A 13976-nucleotide genomic window follows, 5' to 3' on the forward strand; every position below is an offset into this window, starting at 1 on the left:
TGCTGGTGCTCAAGGGTCAACATCTACTGGATCAAAAAGTCACACATTCCTCCTTTATTATGAGTGTGTATGTGACTCCAGGGGCTTACTTAGCAAAGCCTCAAGTGGACACTAGATGAACTGCATTTTTCGCACTTCTGCATTGGCTTCATTTTCAACACTGCTTTCTGTAGTAAGAGCTCCATTCAGTAACAGGATAATGCTCGCCTTGAAACAAATGGAAACAGCTAGGTTTCACCCAGAGGACCTTTTCCTTTGCATTATTCACTGGCACTTTTAGGTTTAAGTTCTCCTCCTCCTTACACAAACAGATGTTGTATCTGTTTTTTCCCCGAGAAGTTGTATCATGCAAACACGCTGCAGGTTTGAGAACAGCCCGATAAGAAGCCAACGACTGAGAACAAAATTCAATATGACAGAGATCTCTCTCAGATACAGGAAGATAAACAGAAGTGGACTGAACAGCAGTCTCTACATAAATATTCAGTGCAAAGAAAGATGACTATGCCGCTCTATCAGCTTATCCAGCAGGTTGAGTATCTAGTCCTTATCTCTGAGAGTATTTCTGTGAATCAGAGTCCATTAATGAGTGAATCCACTTCAAATATGAAGTGCATCTTACCACGAACACACACTCACAATCTGTACCACTCAGTCGACCTCCAGAAGCTGCTTCTCCATGAATGATTGTACTTTCTAAATCTCTTTGAATCAAAGCTGTGTCGTAATCTTCAGTTGTCTGTGTCACTTTTATCTGCAGATATTTAACTTTACTTGTGCTGCTGTGTAACAGTTTTAAATGATAAAACCCCATACATGCAAACTCTGAAACTCTAAAAAAACAACAACCTTAAAGCAAAGTATGGATTCAGACAGGTGAATCAAGTCCATTCAAATAACTTTATTTATACGCGAGGAACTTCACAAAGCATCTGTGCAACACAAAAAGCTAGGGAGACAAAGAAGTTCATCTTTAACTAACATAGTTTGAAGCAACTCCCAACACAAAGCTACATTAGCCTTCTAGCTATATGTAACACATGGGTCTTATAATTAATTGAAAATATTGTCATTTCAGTTTCTGTTAACTTGCCTGATCCAGTTATTACATAATGATCCAATCATAGAAAAACACTCACATGGCAGCTATTGGCTGTTTACACCCGGAGTTGTCGTTGTCTGTGGGCCAGGTATGAATGCAGTGGGTGATGACTGACAGCCAGGCAAAGAACAACAAAGATGGTCGTCTTTCGGTTAGACGCAGGAATTTAGGGTTAACTTCTGATGATCTATTTACATCCCTGGGTCAGCTTAGCTCCCTTGTCATACAGCAGCTTTGCATACATAGCTTTGAGAACAAAATAGGCATTCTGGCTAATATGGCATGTGTACAGTATGCTAACTGTTAACTATGATCTAAATTATTTAGCATTTTAAGCTGTGTTATCATAAATCCTTTTTTTTTTTTTTTTTTTTTTTTTTTTTTTACTGTTTTAAGCTAAAAATCCAGAGTCTTAACAAATGCACCGAGGGAAATTAGAACAGATTTGCTGCTCTAGTGAAATATTATAAATTGCTCAGAGGTTATTTGCCCAGCTTACCCCATCGTCAAAAGTCATGCTCCATTGATGGTCTGTAAAACCTCAGGGAAATGTCCAGGGTAAGCATCAGAGCGGGTGGGGTTAGCATCACATGTATACTCTCTGGTCAGTTCTGTCATCTAAAACTACTCACATGCACTCAGTAACACCATTAACATCAGCCGACCGTATTTCTTCCACATGATCCCCTTGTTCAAATGCAGTGTTCGAGCAGTATCAACAGAGAGAAACAGCCTGAGTGATGAAGAACATGAAGAATACACACTCAGGGAGAGATGGCCTCTGCCTGTCACTTTTCTTCCCCTTCCACTTGTTTATTTATGGCGAGAACATTTTTCATCCTCTTTATGTCAAGGAATACGAAATTAAATCCGACAGGCACCTGCAGCAATGACACAAGACTCCAGAAAGAGATTGTGCCTGGCTAAGGCGTCGTTTGAATCCCAGGCCCCTCTGCTTTGTTTTGGGTCCTGGGTCACCCTGCGTGTCTGTTTACACTATAGAGAAAAGCTTGCTGTAAATGACCTCGCACTTGTTGCTATTGGTGTGTATGTAGCAACAATGTAATCCCTGAAATGTTGGACTTTTAGGAGAGAAAAAAATGGTTTATAAAGCATAAAAAGTAACATTTTCATGTGAAATAGAACATGTAAATGTAGGTCCATGTATCTTTATCAAAAAGACACCATTCCCACTAAGTTGAGTTGACCATAAAGTGATTACATTTCTTCTCTGGACTCATTTTTCCAAAGAAAAAAAAGCTCTTTAAACTGACTAATGCACAGCAAAGCCGCGTGGAAACAAACCTGTGAATGTCACTCGGCTTCTCGGCTCTATGTGGGATGGCACACCAGCTGGCACTGGACCAGACCCCAGGGAGAGAGAGGAGGGGCGGGCAAGCTGCAACAAGGAGGCAGTAAAAGTGAAAAGTGTGTAGGGTGCCAAAGACAAGAGTGTCATCGGGTGTGACAGTCCTGTGGGTGCACACATGAACACGTGTGGTAGATACACGGAATAGGTGTTTTGAAAGGACAGGTTGATGTTTCATCTGGTGCTACAACACTGGATGCACTACAGCAGTCGTCTAACGGTACTTCAGACCTTTGCCTGAAAATGGGAAGGGTTGTAAACTGCTTAACTTTCCACCTGTTTTATCTGTTCAAGGACAAAAAGAGGAACTGTAAAAAGAAACTTATGAAATGATCCAAGGAAAACATTGTTCTTCAGTCACAGACACGAGAGGGAAAACAGGAAGTGATAATCTTCAGTGAGCGGGTTTGTGTCACAGAATAGAATCCCGACATGAACAGAGGCGTTTCGCTGTGTTCCTTGGTGACAACAACTTGCTTACTTTATCCCAGCTACTTGCTTAGGAGACCAACCATTGAAACAAATGAAACAAAACATTGATTTGTAAATTATTTATTGATTTGAAGATGACTTATTTTATCGACTGAACAAATAGAGAGATGCTGATTAAAGCTCTAATATGTACAATAATCTACTGACTGAAATGATAAAATTATCTTACTATATGATCAGACATTAAGGAAACATGCTCTGTTGAAGTGCTGGCTTCTCTGACAACAATGCAGCAGCCAGTATGTCCTCCTTCTAACTTTAGATTCTGCTCCTGAATGCTCTGGATTTGTTTGGACCAGAGAAGGTAGGCAATTTTAAGAAACCCCACTGTTCTGTTTTGGTTTCCCTGGGTTTGCCAGGCAAACGGTAAACCAACAGGTGTTGCAGTGATGGAAGCAGCAAGAGAAGTGGTTCAGATAGAAGTGATTGTACCTGACCTAAAAAGCCTCTGCATGTTTCTAATAAGCTCCACGAGCAGAAACGTGCTCAAACTAGGATCAATATTGGAGATGCTTTTGAAAAATGGAGAGAGGTTAGAACACAGAAAGGTTTACAGACCCATGCAGAGCTGGATAAACACATAATTTATCCTTTATTAATCCCATGAGGGGAAATTCTTTATTTTATTTTTTTATTTTTTATTTTTTATGAAATTGGGAACAGCCGAAGAGAAAAAGGTTTTATAATCCATAACTCCTGAAGGACTTAAGGTGTTTGTCCTCTACAACTCTGAATGTAATCTTGCTCTGCCAGGCCTGTAGCTGTCTGAAGGGCTTCTCCCTTTACTCAGCCATTGCAATTCTTAAGTGGCACATTGACCTTCCACCTCACAGACAGTCGGCTGCATGGCCTCTGTCTGCTCTCTGAGAACAACAGCTTTTATTTGAAGATGCCTGGTGCTATATGGACTCAAGTATCATTTCTCTCTAACTCCTCCTTCTGTCTCCGTCCCTTTATCTCTGCAGCTGATTCAGACTCTGAAGAGGCTGATGAGACCCTCTTCAGTTGAATTCAAGTCCCCACTTGAGCTGTCTGCACAGGGTGAGAACACTACACACACACAATTGCAAATTATTGCTAACACATACACACACACACACACACACAGACACACACACACACGTGTCACATTTCTGAACACATTTTGTGTGTTTGTCCCACCTGTGCTGTAAGTGAACTCCCCCCAGCTTGCACATATTGCATGATCAGCTTCACATTAATAGTGGTAATTAATCAATACCAGTACGATGCACTGCGATGAAGAAAGCACGTGATTAGACATGAACTCGGCTGATCTCTTAAAGCATTCCTCATCAGTCATCTTCCTGACATGTATTGATGCCACGCTTGTGATTTCTTTCTGTTTAAAATGTCATTAAGTCCTCTATGAGTTTTAATATCATTTATTGACTCACCACTCTCTGCTCAGTGGACACAAGCCCACAAGAAGCATTCAGCACTGATGAGCTTTATAGTCTGACAAGACTGAATCAGAAAAAAAATGAAAATGTAATTAGTTTAATACCTTAGGTCAACCCTTAAAACATCAATGTCTGATAGAAGCCGCAGGCGGGGATTACAGAATTGATGAAATACCTCAGATGAACCTGTGGGACATCGCTGTAAAGCAGGACAATTAGAGTGCATAGTAGGACTGTGAGCTTTCTCTTTTTACTTTTAAATAATGTTAAAATGCGTTTTTCTTGTCAATGATTAAATATATTTACATTACTGTGAAGCAGCAGCTTGATAGATGACTATTAAAATATCTAAAATAATGATTACGGTATTTTCTTTATGGATTGGGCCGTTGATTATTTTCACAAGTAATCATCGCTTAAAGCTGTAGATTTCAGGCCAATTAGATCCTCAACTAATTTTAAGGTCAGGCCAAATTTCACCCCGGTCGCCCAGCATCAGTTGTGCATTTTACACTGAAGCATGCCGGGCCGGTCACCATTTGTACAGCTGCTCTCCATCAGCCGGATGAAATTATTAACATGTTTGATATAGTGGTCGTGCGACTGCACACAATCTTGGACTTTGTTCTGATTTTACCTGCACAAACTGACAGACGGCGTCTGAAATCACCATGGCAACAGCAGGCATGCCCTTTTTATCTTTCTCCCCCCTCCAAAGAAACTATGGCAGAAATATCCGAGGACCTCCAGTTGACAGGCAATATATAATTTAGCTGCTTTTTAGCTTGTGTTGACTCGTGATACAGATTGTGTGTGAGAGAGAGAGAGAGAGAGAGGGAGAGAGAGAGAGAGAGAGAGAGAGAGAGAGAGAGCACGTTGTGCTGGAGTTTTCTATGAATGCTCCCTCCCTCTGTCCAGATTTAGATTCTCTCAGGTCGTGCACAACAATCAATGTGAGCTCATAAATCGTGAGCTTAGGTCATGCGTCGTAAACAATTCAGTGTGTTGGTGTGAGCTGACATTCCATATTCCATTTTTTGCTAACCTTACACTTGTTCTCTTTGTGTTATCTTCTGGCTGCAGGCAAAGAGATGATCGAGATGTACTTTGACTTCCGTCTGTTCCGCCTGTGGAAAAGCCGTCAGCACTCCAAGATGCTGGACTACGATGACCTCTTGTGACTTGGCCCTCCTTTTGTTGGCCTGTCGGCCGGTGATCTCTTCTCTGAGCCTGCTGTGGGGTGACAGCGCTTTTGGTTGAAGGGCCCCTGAGAGGCCTCTGGACTGGCTCTGTGAAAGCCCTGCTGGAGCAGCAGCACAGCTGGGTCTTCCCCCCCCCCCCCCTTCAAAGGTGACAGGGTGACCCTGTAGATTCAGTGGAGTAGTTTTTTCTCCCTTATCCATTTTCACTTTCTGCCTATTTCTCAGCGAATAGCGAAAGAAAAGGACAAGAAAAAGGAGTAGAAACGGGGGACTCATCATCCTAGCCTAAATGTGTCAGAAGACGCTAACTAGAGTTAGATTCCTGAATTCAGAGAGGATGTCAGGTTGAAAGAGTGACAGCAGAGAACAGAAAGAACTTCTCCTCTTGGAGTTTAAAGTGGAGGTTGTTTTTTTTAAAGGTGAAGGATTCTAGGATGGGAGTGTCGTCTTTGTCAGGTGTGGAAGTGAACCATAAAGGAAGTAGAGCTTATATGTAAATAAACAAAGTGCTTACTGAAGTATTAGAGAATAGATTTCCAGCATCTCTATCTATAAGCAAAAATCTAGATATTTAACTAGAGAGTTTCATATGTAACAGTTTTATTTTACTTAAAGTATAAATGTATTTCGTATTGACTGTTGTATAAACTCAGGTTAAATCCATCCGTCATTTAATACCTAGAATTGTACCCAGTGTTGGCAACGTGCTGTAGATCAGAGTCGGAGGCCTCCGCACACAGCTGTCTTCAGTGGAAGGTTATAGCCATCAGGGATGTCATATATTAACACGTGTGTTTCAGAGCAAAGCCTCTCGACATTTTCACCGTCTTTTGGAGTCAAACTGTAGCCAAACAGAGCGACGTATCTGTGCATGTTTCACGACATGACAGCTTTATATTTGACCTCGATGAGCCGACATCGTCTCTTCTTCTCGAGCTGTCGGTTCATGTCGGCTGATCCTTTTGACCGAGTTTATTGAACCTTCATTTAATTTTCTTGCATATGTTAGAGCTCGTTAGAATCCAACACTTAACTTGAATCACTCAAAGTAGCAATGGAGTGGTAGAGATGACACTTTTCTCTGAACTGTTTTCTCTCTCCTCACCACTAAGTTGTTGTCTAGTGTTCAGTGAATATCACAACATGATCAAGTGCGTGTCTTAGATTATAGTCTTTGCCTTTGCTGGCATAAATATACATTGATACATATTTAATAGAGTAGGAATGATGATTATTATTTACATGAATACAACAAAATGTTCAGCACTTTAGTGTTGTGCTACCAGGAAGCTTGGATTTAAAATATCTTTTTAAATCTGTCAGATCAGAGAGGATTTTAGATACAAGAGGCCGAGACTTTTACCTTAGAACAGTGCTAGAGATAACCAACATTTGCCATCATGCAATTGGATTGTTTTTTTGTTGTGTTTAAGGGGAACCCATCGTTGGAGGTTAATGTTCTGTAAACAAAATATACTAACTTTTGACACTTAGGTCAAGACATTTAAAGTCTTATACCCACCCCTGGGACCCCCTGACTTCATTATTTGACTCTGCGGCATCATCAGCTGTTAACTTCAAAAAGTAGAGCCTGACCGATATTAGATTTTGTGGCCGATACTGATACTGATATATTGACCGATATCTTTCTTCGACCTATCCTTGATCTTTAGAGAGCGATTGATAAAAACACACTCAAGTGCTGTTATCACACATTTGGGAAAAATATCTAAAATTAAAAGAAAATTATTCTTTTTAACAGTGGAAAAAAAAGCCTTTATTGGCCAGAGTAACAACAGTGTGCTGAAGCACTAACTTAAAAAATAAGAAATGAACAACTGTTAAAAAAATAAATTATACAAATGTAAAAAGCTTAAATTGAATAAACCTACTTATATTGGCACATATCGTAGACAAAATAAGCCGATACTGACAGTCACTTGATGTGCTAGTATTGGCCGATATTATCGGTCGGGCTCTCTTAGAAAGACAGACTAAATCATGAAAACGTCATTAACAGTTTCAAACACGGTCCTTCATTAGATCACATACGGCTATTCTTGGCTTTGTCATTAAACAGACTGATACTGCGGTGTGGACCTTACCTGTATTTTTCTTAAAGGTAACTCTATTTTTTTAATGCAGGCCGGCCTTACCTACTGTAATTGTGCTGACTACTTAAAAAACACACATTATCCTGGTGTTGAACTAACCACAGCATTAAAGCTACTTCAAACTAACAGTTACAGATTTAGAGGGAGATTTTGTATAACTTTTAAACATTTTGGAAACTGTAAAGGTGCGTGTATCTTTTCATTAATAACGGTAATAACGGATAGACATTGCTCCACTGAAGGCTTGAGCCGAGGTGGCCATATCCTCTAATACGTATATATCACTGATAATAACCAGCTTCAACACTATTATAGAGTCAGACTTGTTGAACTTTCAGTCCAAGTGTCCTCACACAACGTATGGAACAAAGAGGATTTATTGTGATTGTGCGGTCTGTTCCTCATTCCTACGATGACATGGTTACAGGATCAAAAGGAGAATTCAGATTTAGATTTAAGATGAGGAATGTTTCAGGAGAGATATTTATAGTAACATAGTGTCCATGTTAGTGTGTGCAAGACGACCGCGGCTGACTGAGCCCTTTCTCTGCTTGATGTGAACATACATGTGTTGTGTTGTTGCTGCTCCCTGATCCATGCAAGTCATCCGAGCTGGAAGACGAGTGCAGTGCATTGGTGTGCTTGAATAGTTCTTACAGTAGCTTGCAGGATCAAGATGGCGGATTCTGATGTGTTCACTCTCCATCCTAACGCACACATGCGGCGATAGGCGCTCTATAAGGAGTGCTCATATGGGACATTGAGGCAACTCCTGCCAGTGAAGATGTAAAACTTGATTTTAGATATTAGACGATGACGTGCATTGAGCGCACTGTTTTATAGTATAAACGCTTTTTTTAAAGACGGCAATAACCACTGCTTTGGCGATTTGTCCATCAAGAAGAAGAATAACTGCTTACCCTTATGGCTTCAAAGGCTTTTGGACTGAAGCCCTTTAAGAAGATGACGAAGGACAAATAAGATATTTTTGATTTGATTTTTTTTTTTTCTTGGAACACTGACACTTTGCCCCTAGTGGATCATATTACACGAGAACACTGATGAGTTTTTTTTTTTTGCTGTATTGAAATAATGAATGTGTTGCTGTAGATTATGATTTATGTCTGTGTTGTGTCACAATGCTTACACATTCATGATGTAGTTCAATTGTCGTTATGCCACAAAGTAGCATGCATCATTACATCACTGTCATATTATGTCTGATATCTAAATGTAAATACTGTAAACAACTAAGACCAGACAGGTATCCAATATGTCTGATGAACTTTCTGTGGATAATGCTGCCACAACAATGACACACCTCAATGGCTTCACAGGTTTTAGCCCTTTTTAACACCCATATGTTTGGATCATGGTTAAGCCGCATTGCAGGGATATTTCACATTAAAAAGAAGACTTGTTTTCTGAGTTGGATCATCATTTTATAACAGCAGAAAATGCTTAACGTAACTGATGCCAACTTTAAAACATTAAAGTGAAACGCTAACGTGGAGAGAAAATTGCATGTTTTACCGTTGGAAGTGAGGCTTTGGAGAGAATGCTAATATATTGTGAACTTGCAGGTTTCATGCCTTCTTGAAGGTCACATATTAAAATCCGCTTCACCATGTTATCTAACACTAATGTGTGTCCCTAGTGTGTCTACAAACCCCCCAATTATAATGAAAGTCCATCCTCTCTGTCTTTTGCCTGCTCCACTTTTCAAACAGGCCGTTTGGAGATTTTCCCTTTATGACATCACAAAGGGCAGTAACCCCTCCCCCAAGTAGTGACACTCCCACAGCTAGGTGTTTGTTCTGCCCTCTGAGTCTGCCTTCTCACCGTAACAGGACATGGTGAGACTAAGAGAGAATAAGCCACACAAGCCCTTCCAGAGAGGGGGTGTGGTCAGACACAGCTAATTTACATATTTAAAGGTACAGACACAGAAATAGCCTGTTCTGAGCAGGGCTGAAATAGAGGGCTTTATAGACATGATCAAATACAGGATCAGAGTGGATTTAGAACAATAAATGTCATGCACATGTTTTGGGGAGCTCTTATAAAAACGTATTTCAACTTGATGAAAAGGAGGAGAATATGTTACCTTTAAGATTCCTATTACTATTTATTTGTTCAGTCACACAATTGGCTACCATTTTACATTCAGCTATTTTGTGAAAAACTGCTTTTATTTGAAATCGACTTTTGTATTTTTGTTTTCATTTGGTTCTATTCAGTATGGCCAGAAAGTTCTGTCATAATCTTGTTTGTATACAGTACACATTCAAATCTCAAGAGTATGTAATACGCTTGTCTCTGAAATTCGATATTTCTTTGCTTGTACATTTTATCACAGAAACTGAGGTTCTTGAGATCCTCACTGCTTTGGGTTAAATATATGAGAGTGAATTTTACGGCCTCTGCTGTCTTTGTGTGCTCGTCTCGTTGCTCAAAGGGATGATCTGATTCACGGTTCTAATAATGAAGATCATTTGTTTTGACATCACCTGTTTTTCCAACCTTTCTTCTGTAGCAATATTCTGTGTATGAATATCTCTGTACAGGACACATTCTTCAAGGAATCTCATAAGTCATTACATCGACAGATCTTAATAACTATTGAGTTACGATACACTGATGAGGACTTCTAATTGCTCAGCTCTTTTACATTCTCCTTGAGAGCACTCTAAGACTAATCCTGCTCATTCGAGTCCTCTGCTTTCTCCTCTGCTCTGCGTTTGAGTAAAACCCAAAGCCTCAGAGTGTTTAGAGGCCATGCCCAATAGTTGTAACTGCAGCACAAATCCATATATTTAATCCTGCTGCTGTGTTGGGTTAATTTGTAGGTTTAGTTACACTCAGAATTGCGACAAGCTTGATAGATTTCTAATGAATTTTGGTCTCAGAGGCACGGAGATCCATTATTGACTGTAGAGCTCAGCACATTCTCCCATAGTCTGTCTTCTGATCAGACATTAACTCTCATGCTGGCTCGCACAACTACTGACTTAATTGACACTAAACAGCTACTCTTACTTACAGAGGCTTACTCATGAGCCTCCTATGGCAGACATATTTAACATCCATTCTGCCGTCTACAAGTCCCTATCACTATGTGAGCTAAAAACCTGCATGCTGCCAGCCAGCTAACCTGAAGCAGTGAGGGCCTTTGTCCATCGACAGCAGGCAATGCCCTCGACCTCAGTTCCAGAGCGCTTCTCACCAGGGCTTACTGTTGCTAGGTTACAAAAGTTTGCTCGCGGCACTTCTGCTCCCCTCTCTAGTGATCGCTGAGTCACTAAACTAAACTGCTTTCAATGCTTAATATTTGCTTCTATTCAAAGGCATTTCAAAGAGAAATAGAGCTGTAGATGAATGATTACTATTTTTAAAATCGTGATAAATTGCTGAAATCCAATAGTTAATCGCAATTGATCAAATTTCACCTCACATGATTGAAATTCCGTTAATTTTCAAATTCAAAAAAGTTTTTGTCGCGCTTTTATTTTGCATTTTTGTCCCGTCTTAAGCTACACCTTGTCCTAAGACATCGCGTCGCACTGCGCATGACACTGAGCAGAAAAGTCTAACAGACGAGCGCGGCATATAAAGTATGAGCATCAGAGAAAGCAAGAGATCGAACATAACATTTCAAAGACATTCTGGTCAGTCTTTCTTGGGGAAGTGGTAACTCTGAGCAGACAAACCTGAGCGAGGACGAGACATCTCAGATCTGTATCGTAAAGACACACTTCAATGAGGACTCATTTTAGTGCACTTTTCACTAAGCTGGAGTTCAGCGAGCGAGCAGACACACAGTTTGACTCGTGCCGGCTCACTGAAGCACACATTTCCATTTCCTAAGAACATAATTACACCGATCATGTGATTGATATTTGCAACACCTCGCCTCTCCTGTTGTTTCCTAAATGGAACAACGTGTCACCATTAGAAGAGAAGACATTTCCTGCAGTACTTTTATAATGAGCATTGTTGTGCTCTCCCCGCTGCTCTTGCTCTGTCTCGGTGAACGTTTCCAGGGCTCAGTCGGGGAGTGTGATTGAGTCTGATGAGAGTGATGGATTGATGCTGCTCTGATTGCCCTGACACCTCCAGTTGGGCTGTGATTGTATTTTAAGACGAGTGAAAAGTAATATGTTCATGTTACATCCATTTCACTTTGTATCAACTTCTAAGTCATCAAGCTATGAACTAGAAGCTTTTTCAGACTAACACACAGTTGAGTCTGTAGGATTTATAGATGTCACTATGACACTCTTTGTCATTCTCATGTCATGTCCAGAAAACCAACATGTTTATCTATAAGTAATTATAGCAATTAACACCATTGTATATCTTGTGATTTTGATACTAGTCAAAGTTAAGACTACATGTTGGTAGCTTTTATGAGCTTGCGGGCTCCTCTTAAGGAAAGGATGGATATTATAGAGGAAAATATAATCCAAGAAAGAACCTTTGGCTTTGTTCAGACTGCGAGTCTGAATATGTTTTGGTATATCCTGATTGCATGGCAAACAGATTTTTACGTCAATCTAGGCCGGTGGTTCTCAGCTGGTCTAGCCTCAGGACCCTCTACCAACTCCCTCATGAAAAAAAAACGACCTGAATTTCTAATTTCTTTTTTTGAACCAATCAGATTAGTTCAATGGGAAATGGTGCTGTGTGGACCTCAGATGGTACAAATGTGACGGAAAAAAAAGACACAAAAATAAATACAAAAGATCTTTTGAAAGTGCTTTATAGACTTTTTTTTTTCTGGACACACGTTTGCGAGCCACTGTAAATGGCTTGGCAACCCCAATTTGGGTCCCGACCCACCCGTTGAGAAACACTGATTGAGGCAATGAATACATGCTATGCCACTTTTGCTAATCTATACTGTTCTATTTGGAGTTTTACAGTTGTGTCTCAGTGACAATTCTCCTGAAACTCAAAACAAATTTCTCTCAAAAATTATCTTTTGTGTTACCCATAATGCAACACACAAATGCATCGTCATATCCAGAGTGGGAACTTAGCGACTGAGCTAGCATTCTTCTCCGAGCAGCAGCGCAGTATAGAGTGAAACAGATTAAGAAGATGCAAAGATGGCTCTCAATCGTTTTTGCTCCCTTGATACTGGGTCACCAGCACATTTACTTCACTACAACGCCACACCTATGAATACACAACTCAGTGCTGCTGTCACACATATTTGAGAAGCAGGTGTGTTTCCTGTAGTCTGAACAAAGCTTGAAAGTATGGAACTGTTTTTGCAATGTTGTTAAAAACCTGTTAGAAATAGAATTGTTTTTAAAGTTTTTTTCAATTAAAAGTTAGTTCTACACAGCATGTGTCATTGTCCTGTTATTGAATGAGCGGTTTGAAATCAAACACAAGATTGAGATTACACTGCAGGGTTAGGGGTCTACTCCAAGCAGGGACATCCGGTCTTGAAAAATTAAGCAAATGCCGAAGTACAAAATCCTGCAGTTTGTCGAGTATCTCCCTGAGGCTGGCTCCAGGAACATAGGAAGTAACATACACACACCACAGGCAATAAATAGGTTTTAAGAGCATAAATAAACATGTTTACAGCCTGGTTAAAAAAAGAAAATAGGTCTGATTAGTTGTCATCACTGGCACACACTGTACGGGGAGTGAATTTTTTTTTGATTGACAGGTGGATGTGATGTAACGGTTTGTTAAGAGGCTTAAAACCGGCCTCAGCTCCAGCTCTCAGCCTGTCGTTACGTTGACTGAAAGTTTGGCTCAGTTCAGTTCAGTGCAGTTTTTTGCCACTTGCAGCATAAAAACCACATTGGAAAACATGTGCAGGAGGTAGACAGTACAATTTGGACAAAGACACAGGACAGTAAGTTTAAAAAAAGGCAATATAAATAAAAAGGAAGAAGAAAAACAGAGACAGTAAGGCCACATGAGAAACATACAAGAAACGATTTGCATGATGAGACGAAGTGCATTTAACAGAGCGATACTGTCTGCCTGAGTGCAGAGGAACAAAAAGACTCGCAGCAGGATGATCCCTGGTAATGCTGAGGGCATGTGACAGGAGCCTAGCACTATAAATCCTCTCTGGTCACTAGAATTGGAGAAAATGAATACAGCAGCCTCAGTGTTTGCAGCGTCAAATCTGGAGTGAAAAATGTTAAGTTCATTTGAGAGTGAATGGTCGTGAGCTGCAGTGGTGTGGCTTCTGGGTTTGTAAGAAGAGATGGTGTTTAAACCCTGCCACACACGACTGGGCTCATT

General features: G+C 40.3%; 1 protein-coding gene across 1 annotated transcript in view; it reads left to right on the plus strand.

The window, feature by feature from the left end:
• LOC109995136 (NMDA receptor synaptonuclear signaling and neuronal migration factor-like) overlaps positions 1 to 13052 on the plus strand; it is a 51268-nt gene extending 38216 nt beyond the window's left edge. The window contains exons 15-16 of the mRNA XM_029280100.2: positions 3929 to 4004; positions 5468 to 13052. Coding sequence (XP_029135933.2) covers positions 3929 to 4004; positions 5468 to 5565 — 174 coding nt within the window. The 3' untranslated portion in view covers positions 5566 to 13052. The remainder of the gene's footprint in view (positions 1 to 3928; positions 4005 to 5467) is intronic.
• Positions 13053 to 13976: the final 924 nt, after the last annotated feature.

Source organism: Labrus bergylta, chromosome 2 (assembly GCF_963930695.1).
Source record: "Labrus bergylta chromosome 2, fLabBer1.1, whole genome shotgun sequence".
NCBI lineage: Eukaryota > Metazoa > Chordata > Actinopteri > Labriformes > Labridae > Labrus > Labrus bergylta.